Here is a 20,669-nt window from a genome sequence, read left to right on the forward strand (position 1 = left end):
CATCCTCCTAGAACGTGTCTCCTAGAATGTGGGAGAAAATGTTTTTCACGAAGCAGGAAAATGTTAAAAAGAAAAACTAGAGAAAACTTTGGGCATTACATGAAAGATATTTTCTTTCTAAATTAATGTTTGTTTATATTCTCAGAGGTCATAAAATTATTTAAAATTTTAATGTGTATTAAAGAGTTGTTCAGAAGTTTAAGTATTTTGTGTCACACAAACTGCTTATAAAACAGTTTTTACTCTGCATCAATCTACAAATCACAGTGGCAGTAAATGTTTCTGGAAATGTCAAATACTTTCTGGTTTAAAATCACTCCAGAACACCAATAGTAGCTCCTCATTGACATTTTACTATTCTGCTTCAAGCTAAAGACAGATGGCTCTTTATATGTGTGATATGAAAATCAATATTCTTTTTAAAATCATAGTAAGGTTTCACTAAACTTTTTGAAAAGGTGTGTGACTTCTTGTTTACATGTTTTCCATTCTGAATTACCCTATAACTCAAGAGTTTTGCTTCTTTCAGTCTTGAAGTATGGCAGAAAGCAATTAGAAATAAGAATTTCAATATAAACATTATCTCTTTTGGAGGCCCATTGGAGTTAGTGGTAAAGCAATAATAATGATTAGGTTAAACAATACTCCAGTCTGTCACCTGTCAGGGGAATTCTAAATTTGAATATTAAAGTTTGTATTTTAATGTACTACACATGCTACTTGAAATTATAAAACTATAATTAGCTATAAGTGTGACACCTATTGAAATTAAGGTTAAAACAATGCTTATAAAATGTCGTTATTATCCATTTTTAAGCACAAGTCATTGCCTAGCATGTTTCAAAAGATGGGGGAAGCTATTTGATCTGGTAAAGTAACTAAAAGTTGTCAGTTTTTAAATAAATAGGACACCATGGCAGTGTATTTGGAGAGGAGTGATTTTGTAAGTATGATCATTAAAGTGGCTTTGTTAATACCAATCCTCTTTTGCATTTGCAAAGTATGCTTCCTTCGAGAGGCTTAGAGTGCTTTTTTAATATCTTTGTACTGCTTCACAGTAACTGTAAAAAATGAAACAAATCTCCTCTCTAAAAATGTCATTGCATAAAGAATTTTCTCTATGGGAATAAATGACCTAACATTGAATAAATAACCAAAAAAATCTATTGCTACCTTTATCTGTCTCAAAGTGTGTAGTCAGATCAATGGTCCCATTGAACTTTGCATTAGTCTGAAATCATTTGATATATTTGATCAATTTAGGGTGTAATATTTTGAAAAGGAGTTGTCGATTGTGTTTAATTTATCAGTTTGTGTATTCTCAGTACTGCTTATATGCACGTGATATATAAGAGTTGTTTAATACCTGAATTAAAATCAGATGTTGACTATATACACGCAGTGAAAGATGCAGAGGTTTTGAGGTTTAAAATGTATTAGTTTTCTTTTTATTGCTGTGTAACAAATTAATACAAACTTAGAGGTGGGCCAGAATTCTGGAGAGGGCTCAATTTGGTTCTCTGCTCAGGGTCTCATCAGGCTGAAATCAAGTTACTGGCTGGGGTTGTGTAACTATGGGAGTTAATATCCCATCACACTTTGCTATGTAATATGACCTAAGTAAGCAAGCGAGTGACTACTGAAATATGAACATGTTAAGCCTACACTCAAAGATACATGGTTGTAAGTCCTATAAACCAGGGAGTGAACATCCTGGGAAACTTGGACGCCATCTTGGAATTCGGCCTACTGTAAGAAGGACACACACACACTCACACACACACACACACGAAGGCAGCATCAAGGGAAAACCTCATTTGAATTTTTTGTTGTTGTTGTTTCTTCACAGTTATCTCCTATTAGGAATAGAGATAAGGGAGAGGATTAAACATTCTCTGCTAGTTGTAGTTCAGCTATCTGAAAACTGACGTGTTTGATGAAATAACAGCTAACATGGATTGAATGCTTATGTGCCAGACACTCTTAAATTTTAGCTACATTAGCTCATTTAATCCTACAAAAACTGTGTAGAAAAGGTAACATTATTGTAACCTTTTTCATAGTTGAAAGATGTGAGGCACAAAAAGATTAAGTTGTTTATCAGGTTCAGAATGCTGGTGAGTGGCAATGATAGGATAATATGCCAAATATTTATTATATGCTCAATAAATGTAGTTATTAATTTGATTGACTATTATTTAGGATCATTAGAAAAGGAAATAGTATAGAATAACCTAAAGCACGCATACATTTTGCTAACTAGCACTGTTGGTCTTTCATATTAGAACTAGTGGAGGATTGTAGCCATCCTCATGCCAGAGAAGTACAAAATCAAATTTGAAAGAACTTCTAATTCAAAATCACTTCTGTTTAGCAGTGCCCATGACTTCTGTTCAGAAGTTCCAGCACTGCCCACCTTCTCAGTGTATGGACCAAGGAAATGCAGGAAAAAAAAAAGACAAAATCTTATAATGATCATAAAAATTAAAACAGAATGGCCAGCCACCACCGGGTAGAATCTTCATTATATTGAAGAAAGAAGATCGATGATGAACAGCATTCAGCCCAGGTTTGATTCAGTGGCATAACCTGACTTTGACCTCATGGAAAAAAGCTAACAAAAATAACGTGAGATGTGTTGTTTCTCTCAAAGCTTGATTTTGGCTTTTCCAAAATAAATAGCCACAGTACTGTTTCTTTTCTTTGACTTCTACCCCGCTGTCCTCTGCCCTCAAATACCGATTGTATCAACATATTATGTTCATCTAAGCAGAAGTAACAAAGCCCAGCAAACAGCTAGGATTTGGAATCTGAATCAGAGTTGCTCTAGGGGGTGAAGGTGGCTGTGGAAGGAGAAAAGAAGCTGCAGCAGACAGAGGTGTAAGAAATTTAATGCCGAGACCCAATGCTACAGGAGGAAACCTGAGAGCAGAATATTACTTGCAATGTGGTTTTTCATACATTACAGCAATTCAGATCAGCAGGGAAACATGCTCACGTCCATGAATTATTATTTTGTAGGACTCATCATAAAATTTTAAGACACTCTTTTACATGCTCAATATGGTTTCAGAAAATCTGACTTTCTTTGTTAGGAAATGTAGAGAATTACTGTTTATTTTGATTTCAAGAGAATAGGCCAGGTATCAGTTGAGACTGTAATTCTATGACAATTTTACTAAAATAATTTTATTTTAAGATAAACAATGATTCAGCAGATGTCTGCCACACTATTGTGAATAACAATGAAATTTTAATCTTGTTCAAATAGGTAAGCATGGGACACAGTCAATAGAGAAATATGTATTGGTTGCCAGAGTTAAAAAATATTACTTATACAATTGATGAGATGCAAAGAGATAGCATAATTATAAAGTTGACTTGGAATTACTGGATTAGTAGAACTATTGGAACTGTGTTTGAAGTTGAAAACTTGCATTGATACATTTTCTGAAGGCAATGAACATATTAATGAGGTAATACAAAGGACTGCTAATTCTTAGAGTTCGTTATTATTCTGCAGAACTGTCTCTTCATGTCTCTCAGAATGAGAGCATATTAGTTGACATCATCAAAGAAAAAGTTTGTTGTAATCGTTGAGTCATTCCTTATAATAATTGCTTTTAAAGTCCTGAGGTTGGCTTTAAAAGCTTGAATTATGAATATTTCATATTATGTTATTTTCATATTCCATGTGCATAGCTCATGCAAATTAATTTTCTTATAGCTTCATACTGACATTTACTTCATTGAAGGAAATTAAATTGTAAAATGAATCTGCTTGGGAAAATCTTTTTCAGGAAATATCCCTTCCTCTATTTTGTTGAGGTTTAAAAGAAGCCTTTAGCATTCCAGGTTATTGATCTTATTATATAATATAATGAAATAAAAATTTAGATATTTAATAAAAATTATTTTTTTAAAGTTTAAAATAAAATGCTAATGTTTAAAATGTTGGAATACAGCAGAAATGAAATGTAACTGTTACAATTACCTCCTAATATTTTTAGGATATGAGGGTAATTTTCACATCATATAGTGGTTTATTCGATGTTTTTCCAGACTGTTTGAAATCGATAAAATACACGTTAAGACATAGATATTCCGTAAATATCTAAAAATCTTTAATTTGTATGTCCGATAATATAGTTACCATGAAGAAATTAAAATATACCTTAAACACCTAGAAACAAAGCAGATGCGTTTTTTACATGTAGTTATACACAATAAGCTGTTTTTTGTTTTATCTGAGGATGGCTTTGAAGAATTTTTTACATCTTTGATGATCTCAGATAGAAAATAGACTGAGGATTGTGTATTTTCTCTTCATAATATCTCAACTACCTCCAAAAATTCACAAATGTAACCTTACAATGGCTGGTGACACTGATGTTTTGTATACAAAAGAAGGGGAAAAACTTTGAGCTTCCCATGCATCATTTATTTTAAATTCACATTGCATTTTATTTTCAAAACTCTAAAATCATATTACATGGACATTACCTCCTTTATCTAAACATTATGATTCAATTTTCATATTAAAGTGTCTTTCAATGTAACATTATGCATGGAATCAAAAATAGAACTTTGGTGTTTATTCTTACACCGAAGAATAGTTTTGTTTATAAGACAAATTTAAAGAGAATATATTTATAAAGAGAGAGTCTATGGACTTTAGAATAATCTCAATAAACAATTAGTTTGGGAAGATGAAGCCTGAGAGATAAAATAACCAAATCCATAAAATCACGAGTATGAACACAGACTTGTTCACTGAATCCAAAGTAAAACAAAGACCTAATTAGTTCTTTAAGAAATTTCAGTTTTAGAAGAAGTAAAAGAAAGAATAATAATGTCTGAGGTAGTAAAACTATTAAGCTTGTTAACTTGAGGAGCTGTCAAATACAAAATATAAACAGATCTAATAATGGTTTAATAAAGTCTATGATGTCAGTTACATAAAATGTACTAAGACATGTACAAAATTCTTTCTTATTTGAACACATTTTCATAGGGATTATGACTTACATTCAAATACTATGCCAACTCTCTGGTTCTCCCAAAACCTCCCATTCCTACCCCACCCCCACTGTAGTATTTCTGTCAAAGCTTAAATTTTCTTCTCTATAATTCACTGTTTTGCTATATTTTTATAATTCTTTATTTATGTAGCACAATTTAAACTTTACAAAAGAATGTTTATAAAAACCTGTAAACGTGTCATCATAATTTTAAATTTGATATCAACCTTTTTTGTTGTTGTTGATGTCAAGTCTGGTCTAAATCATTGCTTACCTTTTGAAGGAACTTGATCAACCAAACCATTCTGTATCTTTGCCAAAGAGTCAGCCATATAATGTGGAAGGGAAAAATTAACCTCTGTGCTCAAACTTACTAATATAATTTAAATGTTCACCTTTTATACTATCGATTTTAATCAGTATTAGTAATTCTAGTATTTATTTTATAGATGAACTAGAATCTTGGAAACAAGCAAATACTAGGTATTTTTCAATATTTCAGTATATGTAGCATATATAAAACATTAAAGAGAAGCAATGAGGCATTTTATAAAACAAAAAAATAGATTAGCAGTGCCCATTGTTATAAAAGTATTTAACCTAATATCTAAAAATGAAGGTAGCTTATAGTTATAAATGAACATAATAGACATAGGAATACATATCTTTGGCTTTTGAAGCCAAAGACAGAAATAACTTGGTGTTTAATAATTGAGTATTTATTCAATTAAATACACAATTTTAACATAAAACATATTATTAAGTATCTAAGTTCTTATAAAACTCTGAAACTCTGAAATTATATACACAGGACATATGTGTACATATATGACTAACATTTTAATATGGATACGTGTCATGCATTATGTCTTACATTCAAATTTATGCTAATAAATATAATTAATGTACTTCATTTCTTTCATTTCTTTAGTGAAATAAAATTCTCTAAATGTTCACTCTCCCAAAGATTAGCATTCAGTTAAATGGTAGTGTCCTTAGTGTTTTATACGTAAAGTTTAAAAATATCGATTTTAATATAGCTTTCATTTCTTTCAACCATTATGTATGTGCATGTTTATGAACACATGTAAGCGTAACATTAGCAAAAGTAAATTTCAAGGAAATAATGTAGTTTTTATATTGAGTTTTGATTAATGTTTAATTCCCATGAAAGTAAATGAGATAACTCTTGTGGCAGAATAATGAACATACCTAACATTTTGCTTTATTAGAAGAGAACCTTGATACTTTGTAGTTACTAATAAATTAATGGTCGATGAGAGCAATACATAAATGATATTGGTTGATATCTGAGTGACATTTTTGCTAAAATTCCTTCTTTATTAATGTTTTAAACTAGTCTAGAAATGACTTCCTTATTCTACTCTACAAAATGTGAAGGTTTGTTGGGACATGAGCTCTAATTTCTTTCCAGCACCAGTGTTTAAAGATCAAATGAAATTTTAAAAATCTGCAGAGTGTCTTATTCAGACTCCCAGTAATGAAGTAGATTTCCCGTATTAGAACAGTGTCATGCTTTTAATAGACAGTTCAAATATTGCAAATGTTTTATTATTCGAAATATATCACCATGTGCATTATTTGTAACGAAACACTGCATTTTAGAATCATTACTGTATCAATATTGTCTGGTTTTGGACTCTATTTTTTCTCATTCTTTATCTTCATATCTTTTATAATCCAAGTTTTTAATATACTCTGTCTAGGATTTACCTCAAATATATAATCACTTTTCCATTTTGAGATTTGAATATATTTTATTCTTAACTTCAATCTAGTTCTAGTTCATATTGATACCATACAATACATTTGAAAAATTAAGTATTTTTTCACACATTAATACTAGCTTAAAAACTTGATTTTTGTAATTAATATAATTCTACAAAAATTGATATTCATATTCATAATCCATTATTTCAATGACAAAAATTTGTAGATTTTTGAAATATTAGAAGAATATAAATGTTAAAATGTTTATTTTTGGAATGAAAAATTAGACTTATTTTTTATTCAACTTATGCTCCTCACATGTTGTTTTAATTTATCTTTAAGTGATATGTAGAATTAATCATGTTAAGTCTTCAATATGTACACTCTATAACCCTTTATAGAAACCATGGTATGATTTTAAAGTAGAGATGGTGGTTCAGAATATTATAATTTTCACTTTTCTGTAATCATTTTTCCAGAATATATACATTGTTTTTATTGCCAATATATATGTCCTTGAAATGAAAGAATTTCCCCCATGTAACCTTTTTTTGTTATGTTAAAGATAATTTAGACATGTGTCAATCATTTGTTGAAAAATTAGGTTTGAAATATTATAATATGCTATAATAATTACTGAACTCTGTCTCTAGAGATATGTTTGTTGACTCAGCCATTCAAGAAAATGGGACTTTCTATCTAAAATATTTTTAAGTTTCTAAAGGCCTCAGAGACTCTGTATGAAAAATGAGAAAAATGAATGTGAAATACTCTCTTTTTTCCTCAGAAAGATAATGGCAGTTGCTAGAGTGAAATCCATCAATAATTTGCAATATTCAGTGATCAAAATAATGCTTATTTTTACGTGATTTTAAAATCACTACAACTACTATTTCATTGATTTCTCCAATTACTATTATCAGTTATTTATAATCCCAGTTTTCTCATAAAAGTCTTCTGAATGATATAAGTGTTGTCTTATTACATCACTCCAAACACTTCCCTAAAGATTTCTTCAATGAGGAGGAAATACTGATATTCCACAGCAGAGAAAATACACTCTACCCAATTGACTGAAAAATGATTGTAATAATTATACATTTCCTTTTAAAAATCAAAGTGTGTGTGTGTGCATGCGTACACATGTTACTACATGTGTAACACGCTGAAAACTTCTTTTATTTACAAATTTTTGTCAAAGTAGCTGCCTGGAGAAAGGATAGAACAGACAAAAAACAACAGAATAAAATATATGGTGAGGTTATTACCAAAGAAAAAAATATGTAATGGGACCAAACTGTAAGATTAGTGTTCTCTTCATGATTATGTGAACTTTTTAGATAATGTGTTTATTACATTTTTCAATAGAAGTGTTTAAGGATAATACAAATAAATAGAATTTCATGGGTTGAATCATGATTTTCCAGTGAACTCATTTAGTTGTCTCAGTTATCATACATGTATGATCTTTTGGTTGATACTCATTTATCAGTATCTCTTAACATTCTTTCACAATTCCATCAAAAATTTACTTCCAAATCCTCTATGTTAAATAATTTTCCATTAATATAGCTCGGATACATTTCTGGGAGCTTACATTCTAATGTGAGTGATGCCCATTTATGAGATCAGTTTAGGTTTCTAGAGATTGAGGTTTTAAAGCAGATTTCAGTATGAATATAGCAATTTAATACCTAATCCCATACTATAAAATATACTCAGACATATGGTGAAGGCACAGGGACGTGACTCTGCTGTTTAGCTACATTGCATGAAATTGTCTTGCCATTTTTTAGATATAAGGAGTCAAGATATATATGTGAATGTTTCACACGTCATAGTGAAACAACTAATTTTTGTGTTTGCCTACATAGGAACACCATTCATTGTAACACTACATTGATAGCCTTTACATTATTTTATTTCTCTTTGTATCGCTACTGTTCCATATAGTGACTGGGACAGAGGTGAAGCATGGCAAACATTTGTTGAACTACAGGACTCTATGATTAAATAACAATAAATGAAGTATAAGATATTCCAAACTATGGGTTGTTAAATACATTTATTCCTGCTATCATTGATACTGATTTGATCTCACTTGGATCCGTGTTTCAATATTTCAGTTTCTTTACATGTAACAACAATTCCACATTGAAAAAAATGATTGCTGGGTTTTACATGTTGATGTCAATCTTTCCAAATGTTTTTAATTCACTTTCTTGCTCTAGTAAATAGCATCTAACAAAAAGAATTTTGACATTTTTTAGTGGATCAAAATATAACTGATTCAGTCTTCATTTTTCTCACAATTATTATCTGTTTGTTACAGTTAGATAACAAAATCAGAAATAATAAGATTGTAGACAAAATATCAAATTTAATATTGTTATTTTAGCAAATGTCTGACATTTAAAATAGTTGCTTTGCTTACTACTTCTAAAAGTTTCATTTCTACTCTATAAAATTTAATTAGTAGGTAAGATTCCAGGTAAATATATATATTTACTGTTAAATAATTATGTCTTTAAAAACACAGCTTAATCTCATTTTTTTAATTTTCCAAATGTAATATTTTACTACCTGTGCTGCTAAATTTGTATTGTTTCCCAAGTGATTTAATTTTTTAAATGTTTCTTAAACTTTTTGTTTTTTCATCTTCAAAGGACCCCTCTGTAATTGGTTGATTTATAGGGCAAAACTAATAAAATGAAATGACCAAAATCTTCAAACCCTTAATAAAATGTATTTATACGTACATATACTTTCCATTCTGCTTTTGTTTTATAAAAGATGCACAAAGATATGCAAGTTAGTGAATCTTTTGTATTGTCCTTAAATGAGGAAATTAGTTACTTAACTCCCAGCTTCAAAAGATAAGTGGTAATCTGCACAATTGGTTGTAGAAGGATTTGCTATTTGGGATACATATGAAGAAAAGTTTAAAACATGGCTCTCAGCTGCGTATTGCAGAATGCAAACTTTATCAGAGAATATACCATGAAGAGAGTTTTTCTTTCTCTCACTTTCCCTGTCACTCCCACTGTTAAATTCACTTTTGGATGCCCAGAAGCTAGCAGTAGCAATCAAACACAAGTGTTCAATAAATACTTGTTCATTTATTCAAGTTACAGAATATGAGTTTTGATAAGTTGCACCAACTTTTATTTTCATTGCTGAAAAGGCTTCAGATGACATAGCTAAACAAACATGGTTAAATTTGTGTTGGTAATTTTTTTCCTTTTTAGACAGATGATAAAGAGTCAGCAAATTAAATATAAGAACAGTCAATGTGGCACAATGAAAATAAATTAATCTTTTTAAATTTAGTTAATGCCATAGCTAAGACTTAGCATCTGATGAGGTGGGTCGGGGAGGGTATACATCTTCACCATGCTTTGTCTTTTTTTTCCCCCTCTTAACAAAGATCTGCACTGCACATAACTAAAAAGTTAAGGGTTGTTTTTTTTTTTTTAAAAAAGCTTTTTCTTTAGAAAAATGCTTATGCGTAAAATGTTCCCATATTTTAATTTAGCTGAAATATCATTTTTTATGAAGTAAAATTATAAAACTTTTGAGGAGAGCAATAGTTATCCCCATACTTTAGTCAAGAAAAATCTCATTATTCTCAAAGATATTTTTTGATTTGCAACCAAGACATTATTAGAAAAATTTATGTTAAAATTAAAATGTGACACTTAAACACCGGGAATAATTTTTAAAATCCATCCACACACTGAAGTCAATTAATACTGTAGTTGGCACTTTGCAAATACTTCCAGTTGAATCACCATAAAAACATTGTGAAAATTTTATTCCAATATTACAAATAAAAAATTGAAGATAAGAATTTAGGTAGCTTTCTCAACATAGTATACTTGGTAGATAGTAGAGACAGAATCCAAATAAAAGTGCACCACAAATTAAAGACTTTACTCTGGTGAAATACGACTCTAACTTCCTTATAGTGCTTCCTTTTGATTTCACCTGACTTTGCAATCACTTATTGATCTTTTATTATGTTCATAACTTGACAGCCTAGGTATTTGCTATTGCTTATGGGCTTCAAAAAATGCCCCAAATTATCTAATTCAACCCAATTTTATTTATCATCCAATACTTTAAAGACATTGTTATAATACACTGGACTGGTAAAAAAAAAAAAAAAAAATCAAGCTCTATTTCCTGTGGCTTCTTTCCTTCATATATTTCTGGGTTTTCTATAATCTTGTGCCCTATTCCTAGACAAACATCCCATGTTAACTTTTAGTCTTAAGTTTTCCTTCATTAATTATACTTATTTGCCTCTTTTCCTTGGATGCACGTCAAGAGTTGCTTTGGAGAATATCAAGTGAACAAATTAGAATTAATGAGTGTAGGGACCATAAAGAACACTAGAAAGTAGAAATCCTGAGTCTTTATCTTAAAACGAATGTGGATGGAGAGAGTCCTTAGAAGTTATATAAACTTCTGAGGATCCCACATCCAGTTAGAGGAACTCGCATACTGAGGCTCTCAAGTCTAGTTTCAACTTGTGCATTCTGTCATCATTCAGCCAACACTCAGTGCTTTCTGTGCATCTGTGCTTGGCTACTTTCAGTTGTCCAATTATTTATTTTGTTTCTGTATTTGTCCATGTTTTCTCCTTCAGAGAGTGCAAAGTTTTTGAAGTCAGTGATTAATTTTATGAAGAAGTCCTGGTATGCTTTTGAAGCATCTCATTGAATATTTCATAATTTAACAAAGAGATCAGATGATTTTGAACAGCATTATATATGGAAAAGCTACATGATACATATTTGTGGTACCTGAACAATGCTATTAAAATCAGCCCATGATGTTTCTGATGAGATCACAAAGTTTGTATCAAGTCTTAACTCTGTATATGAAACAATTAAATTCTATACAGAAAAAGAAAACAGGAATTAACCAAGGAAAACATAAAAATCACCTTTTTAGTTGATTTCTGAAATGCAAGATACTTTGTTTTTATATTCACAACAGTTTAAACAACTGATACAGCATTAAGATCAATGATACCATAACTCAATACTTTCTATCCCAATATTACTCTAAAAGAAGAAAACATGTTTATTCCTTATTACATAACAGGAAGGATAATCAACATTCAGTGAAAGCTTTTATTGTCAGATAAACTTAACTGTATGAATGAAGTTAAAAATATTTATCACTACAAACGATCTAAAGTTTTTACATTTTACATTTCCACTAACATTATGTTTCCAAAGCCTAATGCACGGCATTTTTAAATACAAATATTTACAGACCATGTAACACATTTAAAATTAAATATCTCTTTAAAACAGTGACATATAAATGCATTAGTATAATCTTATTTGAATAATAATTACTTAAGCAGATTTGTTTAACAAGAATATAATCAATGAGATAACACTTTCTGAATATGAACCAATGCAGTAGATGACCAAATCGCCAGGGCCTTAGACTCCTTGCTGCTTCTCCTCATCTCGTTTCTGATTTCTACCCACAATTCCAAAGGGCCAAACATGAGACCTCCTGGGCAAACCCTTCTCTGGTTTTTATTCAAGCCATTGATGGCCTAATAGTTTAGTAGCAAGTTTTCTTAGCAGGTGATAAGGTAGTCTACTCGGTTCCCTACCTGGAGATATGCAAAATCTAGTCATGTTTCTGTGACCAACAGAAGTGCTTTTTATAACTGGGTATGTCAATGCTCACTTAGGAATGAGTTCAGATGTGGATCTTATTCTCAGTCATTAATCTAGATTATATTTAAACTGAAGTTCTGTAGAGATGAATGTGTCTTCACAAAAGTTCCTGTTGCTGTTTTATAACTAGAAGTGATGTTACTATTCTTGGGACAGGGTTAGTAGTAACCCAATAATAAATGTTCTTCCTCTCCCATTGTAAGAATCAGATCACTTCTGCACTATTACCGATAAAAGAGAACATTCATTATGGAAGATGTTATATGAACATTTGGATATCTGAGTATTATTTTGTTTATATAACACATATTATGCCGCTTTTGTAAAAAATCCCAACTAGATTTTTGTTTGAACTGTTGACAACTTTGCAAAAGCTTAACTTTTACTTAACTCTACAATCTTATAAAACATTATTACTTTTTTCTACTGCCTTTTAATTAAGAAATAAGTTTTTTTCTGATTATGAATGGAATGACATCAAATAGAAGGTTTTACAGAATATACTGGCAGATACTGTATGTATTTTGTTAACAAAAAGTTTAGTTTTTACATTTTTAAAATCATTTCACATGACATATTTCAGTTTAAAGGATGGGGCCAGATCTTAACATAAACATGTGATATGTTAGAAGCAGATGTATACGTTTGTCATAAAAATGAGCAAAATAAATTTTCTTTATAACCAAATGGCAACATCTGATTGTACATCTTGGAATTCATTGCAGGTAAATGAGCGTGATCGTCTCCTAAGATTTGTTGGTCTCTGAGGTCTTCCTTCAATCAAGTCTAAATAGATGTCAGATTTCAGAAAACGTGTATAACTGTCTTGTTCCATGAGCTGATACACTCTGCTTTGTGCAGCATCAAAACTGTGGAGGGTAGGTTGAGTGATGCTCTTTGTAATGACTTCTTTGGTGTGAAAATCAAGGTTAACCTGGATAAACAGGAAAAAAAGTGATATTATAGTTAATATGCTTATGTAAACAACTTTGAGAAATAGTACAGGACTGATGCAATGTTGGAGTGGGCATAGTGGACTTAGAAACTGATATAGTTTGGATGTGTGTAGCCTGCCCAAACCTCAGGTTTAATTGTAATCCGCAGCATTGGAGGTGGAGCCTGGTGGGCAGTTATTGGATCATGGGAGTGGATTTTTCATGAATGGTTCAGAACCATCCCCTTAGTGCTGTCCTCGCGATAGTGAGTGGTTTCTTGCAAGATCTGGCTGTTTAAAAGTATGTGGCACCTCACTCTCTCTCTCTTTTGCTCCTACTCCTGAAATGTGAGATAACTGCCCCTCCTCTGCCTTTTGCCATGATTGGAAGCTTCCTGAGGTCTTCTCAGAAGCAGATGCTGTTAGGCTTCCTATATAGCCTGCAGAACCATGAACCAGTTAAACTTATTTTCTTATAAATTACCTAGTCTCATGTATTTCTAATTTTTTTTAGCATATACCAAAAACTTTATTCTTTCTGTGGCTGAATATTCCATTCTATGGGTATACCACGTTTCATTTATCCATTCATTTGTTGCTAAACAATTGGGTGGTTTCCACATTTTGGTTATTGTGAACAATGCTGTTGTGAACACTGGTGTTTATTACAATGCAAGAATGGCCTAATATAGATGCTTGGGTGTTTTCCTCTATTCTTTTTTTTTTTTTTGATATGGTTTTTTTTAAAATTTATTTATTATTATTATACTTTAAGTTGTAGGGTACATTTCTTGACTAGCATTTCATCTGGTTCTTCTCTCCTGGAATTCCTGGTCCTTCTTACTCTCTACGAATTTAGAATAATGGCATATTGAACCGCTAAAGATCATTTAAATAATTAAAGCATAACTCATTTTCAAAATAGGTAACTAAACCTCACAGAGGTTAAATTATTTGAGTCATGGGAAAAAATGAGCTGGGGCATATTTGAGATTTTAATATGGGACTTCTACTTATTCCAGTGCTTATTTCATTACATTATGATGCTTTCCTCCAAGCAAACATATGCTGCAGTATGAATGTCTTTTAAAGATATAAAATTCTTTAATGTCTTATATCATAGCACTGCATATATATCTGGTTCTGATGGTGGTAGGTTTTCAGGTAGAGGCTTTCTTTCCCCTTGTCCATAACACAATGCAACTAGTTGCCTTTTTAAAAAAACAAAAACAAACAAACAAACAAAAAAACGATGTCAAACGTTGGTTTTGGGAGAATCACTATTTATAAAACACATATTAGAAAATTTGAAACTCTAATTAATATTTGAGGGCAGTCAAGTCATATTTGCTGGTTTTATAACCATTTTAGCAATTGTTTCACACAATTACTTCACACTGAGTTTGGAGTAAAAGAAAATCTCAATTGTTTTCCACTTGAAAACTTGCCTAGTTAGGTTTACCTCAACTCTCTATTGTAAGATTTTTCTTTTAACCTGTCTTTAAAGTAGCGCTAAAGCAAACAGAAGTCTGTATAAATAGATGAGCCAAAATTAAAATAGTACATGATACAAACTTCTTGATGTCTCTTGACTTCATCACTTATAGAAATCTTTAGTTTCTATGAGAGGTTGCTTGTGCTAAAGTGATTAATTAAGTGAATGAATCTAAATGTTTCAATTACTCATATTCACTCTTAGCCTAGAAAGAAAATAACTCTGAGAAGTGACTTTAATTGTACTTTTTCTTCTATGATAGTATTTTACAATGTCTTCCATTTGTATGGATAAATCTGTATAAATATCTTCACTCCAGCAACATCATGAACATTCTGGTAGAATGTATGAGGGTACAAATTTGATAAAGGCAGATTACCTAAAAAATTTAGCTCTGAATAGACATTCCTCAAAAAAGACATAAAGTGCCATTTTGGACAAAATGTTCAACATCATTACCCATCAGGGATATGCAAGTGGAAACCGTAATGAGATATCAACTCACTTCAGTTAGAACGGCTATTAATGAAAAAGACAGAAAATAACAAATGTTGGTGAGGATGTGGAGAAAGGGAAACTCATGCATTGGTGCACTGGTGGCGGGCATGTAAGGTAGTTCAGCCATTATAGAAAATAGTATAAGTATTCCTCAAAAATTAAAAATAAAACTATCATATGATCCAGCCGTTCTACTTCTAGGTATATATCTAAAGGAATTGAAATCAGCATGTTAAAAAGATATCTACACTCCCATGTTTATTGCAGCACTATTCACAGTATACAAGAGATGGAATCAACCTAAATGTCCATCAAAGGATGAATGTATAAAGAAAATGTTTACACTATTTCTTTATACATTACCACAATAGTGGTACATATACATATACCACAATAGTGACACTATTGAGGTATAAAAAAAAACAAAGAAACTCAGTCATCTGTGGCAACGTGAGTGAACCTGGAGGACATTATATTAAATGAAATAAGCCAGGCACACAAAAATAAGTACCACATGATCTTACCTGTATGTAGAATCTAATAAAGTTGCTCACATAGAAGTAGAGAGCAGAATAGTGGTTACCAAGGGCTAGGTAAGGTAGGAAGGATGGGAGGATGAAGAAAGGATGAATCAACAGGTACAGAGATAGATAGGAAGAATAAGTTCTGGTGTTACATTACCTAATAGGTGATTATGGTGAGTAATAATACATGGTATATTTCAAGAGTGCTAGAAAAAAACATACTGAATATTATCACCACAAAGAAATGATAAATGTTTAATTTGATGAACATGCTGTCTGATTTTATCATTATACAATGCAGTATATATATTAAAACATGACAATGTATTCCATTAACATGTATAATTATTACATGTCAATTATAAATAAAATTAATAAAAATAAGTTGGGAAAAATATAATTCACAATTTTAAATAAAATTATTAAAAAATTTTGAAAGCAGTTATGCATTTTTACAGTTATCTTTACTGTACCTCTTTTGGAGCATCAGTCTTTATAAATTTCTCATATATTGCTTTTGCTTTAAGGTGAATTTGTTGAGGTCCTTTGCTTTTCTTGAAATCTTCACAGGCTATCCAAAATTCAATATTTTCCTCACTGAATTCAGTTTTAAGAAATCTGGTAAAAGCCTCTAGTCCATCTATCAAGAGAAAATAATATAACTACAAAATATTATTAATGTTGGAAACATTTACTGATTGATAATAATTGATAATAAATAAAACGTAGTTGGAAATATTAACAGAAAAGCTACATCCTCCCTCTAATGCAGCACCGCAGGACACATCTTGCACAATACACATGAGAGACCTCATGTAGTTTTCACAACCATAAAAGGAAAGTATTATTCCCACTGAAATAAGGCCAGTATCTCACTCAGGCTTAAGTTTGACTTTAGGACTAAGATTAAGAGGGACCCCCTACAGTGGACCTCACTTTGTGTCTCTTTTATCCATTCCCCTCCCAGAGTGTGAGGGGTGATTGCACAGAGTCAAGAAGCCATTACATTTGGAACGGATCCTACCTACTTCTACACCATGCCTTTGAATTTCAGGATCTTGAGACTCCCTGACTAAAAGCTCTATACTTCCAGCATTTACACAGCCTTTTCTCCAAGTCCATCTACCAAAAACACACTGACTCACTGGTAGGTATACCCTTAGGCCTGACTATGAACGAGGCTTCAATTTCCAGGCTGGAGTGTGTACTCAAATGTGCGAAGAGCTGCTCACAGTGTGAAACCAAACCATGGGGGGAAAGAAAAAGGTGCTAGGTCATGTTTATAGAGTGGAATTGTTAAGTGTCTGAAAATTTTAAATTCAAACATCATCTTCCAAGTGGCTTACAAAGTATATTTGTCAAAGCAGAAGGATAACATATATATTTATTTTAAAGTTATTAGTTTCCATAGCTCATAAACATTTAGACATACAGCATGGGACCTCTTTTTCACACTTTGTCTTGCCCCATAAATGTTAGGGGCAGCTATCAAGTCTTGTGGAAGACAGTCTGGGCTCAAATTAGTGTTCATTTAGTTACTCTGTGGCCCTTAGCGTATTACGTTTTCTTTCTGTGTCTTAGTTTTTCAATATTTATTTATTTATTTATTTATTTATTTTTTGAGGCGGAGTCTCCCTCTGTGGCCCAGGCTGGAGTGCAGTGGCCGGATCTCTGGTCACTGCAAGCTCCGCCTCCTGGGTTTACGCCATTCTCCTGCCTCAGCTTCCTGAGTAGCTGGGACTACAGGCGCCCGCCACCTCGCCCGGCTAGTTTTTTGTATTTTTTAGTAGAGATAGGGTTTCACCGGGTTAGCCAGGGTGGTCTCGATCTCCTGACCTCGTGATCCGCCCATCTCGGCCTCCCAAAGTGCTGGGATTACAGGCTTGAGCCACCGCGCCCGGCCTAGTTTTTCAAGATTTAAAATTAAGATAATAATGATCCCCACCTGATAGGGCTGTTGAGAAAATTAAATGTGTTAAAATACACAAGGTGTTTGAAACAGTAAGTGGGACATATTAAGAACTCCATATGGGCTCTAATGGTGGCTGTGATGATGATGGTGATCTTGATAATTTTTATTTAAGGCTCACGAATATGACATTTACATAACTAAAAAAGTGGCAGACTGGATTCAACCCTAAGACAATGTGACTTCGAAACTAGGGCTCTTTCAACTATCCTTTTTAACACTCTACTTATTTTTAAGCCTTTTAAAAGTTAAACTTTTTTATTTTGAGAAAATTATAGATTTACATGAATTCGTAGGAAGTAATGAGAGAGACCCCCATGTACTCTTTATCCAGTTTTCACCAATGTAACAACTTGGAAAACTACAGTGAAATATCACAGCTAGGATAGTGACATTAATTAATATAATCAAGATACAGAAAGTTACAAGTATAACTCATGTTGCCCTTTTACAGCCACCCTTACATCTCCGCACATATAACTCTTTTTAACACCAGGTAACCACGAATCTGGTCTCCATTGCTATAATTTTGTCAACTCAAGGATGTTATATAAATTAAATCATATAGTATATGTTGTTTTAGATGTTTCTGTTTTCCACACAGTATGATTCTGTGGAGATTTATTCAAGTTGATGGATGTATCAATGGTTTGTTTCTCTTTGTTGCTGTATTATATTCCATGATATGAATATACTATCATATGTTTAACCATTCTGCCATTGAAGGAAACATGGGTTATTTCTTTTTTTTCTTTTTTTTTTGTTATTACAAATAAATCTGCTATGAACATTTATGTATAATTTTAAAAAATGTACACAAGTCTTTATTTATCTGGAATAAATTCCAAGGAGTGAAATTGCTTGGGTGTTTGGTAGCTGCACCATAGAAATGTTGAGGGAAGGGAAATATGTTCCTAATGGATTTTTCAGATAAACTTTCTCAGAATAAATCACATTTGAGTTGGATTTAAATGAGTTTTAGCAATCTTTCTTTAGATTCACTCTCACTCTCTAGTTATAGCCCATTTCTCTTTCTGCTGTGCTTATGTAAGTTATTGCATAAGGAAATATCATGAGTCCCATCTGGACTTCCCACTTGGTAGCATCTGATAGTACTGACCCCCTCCTTTTTCAAATACTCTTCCACATAGGATTGTAGGATGCCATATCTCCTAGTTCATACTGTGTGATCGTTTCTTTGTGTGTTGTCTGTTTAGGTTTAACTCCCTCTGTTCTCCATTAAATGTGCTATTTGCTAAAATTCTGTCCTTTACATTCTCCTTTTCCTTCTTCTTTCCTTTATCTTCCCTATTTGCCCATCTTCTCTCTTGACATTTTCCTGAACTCCTTCTTTCTGACATCCAACTGTACTTTATGCATATTGTTAACACCTACAGACAAAATGAGGCATTAGAAACAATTCTGAAAAATAATAAAGTTTTTCTTTTACATGTTGATATCATTAAAATATTTTAATCTTCTTACAAGAAATTTTTTAAAAAAATCTTAACTTCAAATATTCCTCTAGCTACTAACATATCTTTTCTCCTTACAAATATAAAATCTTTGATTAAGTTTTCTACACTTCGTCCCTTAATCCCCTCTATCTCATTTACTTTCCAACACACAAAAATGTGGTTTCTATTCAACACTTTACTCAAATTATTTTTGCCAAATTGACTTAATGTTATAGTTAGTGAACATTTTGTTTTCAGTCCATATGTTATTTCATCTCTCCACAACAGCAGGCACGGTAGAGAATTGCCTGTAATTCTCTTCAATGGCAGCTAAACTCCAGAGTTTCCTATTACACCTCTGACTATTGCATCCCCAAATCCTTCTCAGTTTATCCTTCTTCATCTTTCCCTTAAACTCATTTCCTGAAAAATTACTTCAACACCCAAATACAATCAATATGCAGATGATTCTTAGAACTTATCTCAAGCCTCTTTTTCCTGAGCTCCAAGTTCATATCAAGCAACATGTGAGAAACATCACTGAATTGGCCATTGAATTAGTCATATGAATGGTGCATTTATCATCTTTACCCCAAACCTTCCCTGCATACATTTCCCATTTATTGACTCTATCCACTCAGGGATATAAATGGGAACCCTGGCATTTATTCTCAGGGATTTTTAATTTTCCTCTTATCTCACACATAGCTGATAATCAAATCTTGTAAAATTTCCCCTTTCATATATCCTACGTCTGTCTTTTTATTTTTGTGCGATCTGTAATTACTTTTATTTAGACGGGAACTGTCTCTCACACAAATTATTATAAAAACCTCCTAACTAGTGACCCTGAATTGAGGTTTTCCTTGTCTCTTCCTCCAATCTCCAAGTGTATTATCCACATTCTAGTCAGCAATATCTTTCTGCAGTACAAATTTTATTATGATTCTTCACCGTTTAAAATGTCCCAATAGCATTCATCTCTTCCTACCATGTTTTTACACTGATTTAAGCTCCACTCACAGGGAAACATGTATAGTTCCATTCATGTGCCATGTTCCTGAATCTCTTAGTTTTAGCTCCTGTTGAGAATACTTTTCCCTTCCTATTCTAAATCCATAAAGCAATTTTATTAATCTAATCCATACAGCCTATATTCATTGAGGTTGAAATTACATTTCATCTTGTCTGGAAAGATTTCACCAATCTCTAAAGAATGAGTTGGGTGTCCTTCATATATGGCCTTTTACTGTGCTGAGTAAACTTAAAATATTGTACTGCAGTTGCCTGTTAACTTTTGTTTTCCAGGCTACACTGTAACATACATAAGAT

General features: G+C 32.0%; 1 protein-coding gene across 2 annotated transcripts in view; it reads right to left on the reverse strand.

The window, feature by feature from the left end:
• Positions 1–11,879: 11,879 nt before the first annotated feature.
• RGS18 (regulator of G protein signaling 18) overlaps positions 11,880–20,669 on the reverse strand; it is a 48,001-nt gene continuing 39,211 nt past the window's right edge. For both annotated transcript variants that reach the window (XM_025401224.1, XM_025401215.1), the window contains 2 exons: positions 16,385–16,551; positions 11,880–13,394 (listed from right to left, as the gene is read on the reverse strand). In XM_025401224.1, the coding sequence (XP_025257009.1) occupies positions 13,137–13,394; positions 16,385–16,551 (425 nt within the window). In that variant the 3' untranslated portion in view covers positions 11,880–13,136. The remainder of the gene's footprint in view (positions 13,395–16,384; positions 16,552–20,669) is intronic.

The sequence above is a fragment of the Theropithecus gelada genome, chromosome 1, assembly GCF_003255815.1.
Source record: "Theropithecus gelada isolate Dixy chromosome 1, Tgel_1.0, whole genome shotgun sequence".
Lineage (NCBI taxonomy): Eukaryota > Metazoa > Chordata > Mammalia > Primates > Cercopithecidae > Theropithecus > Theropithecus gelada.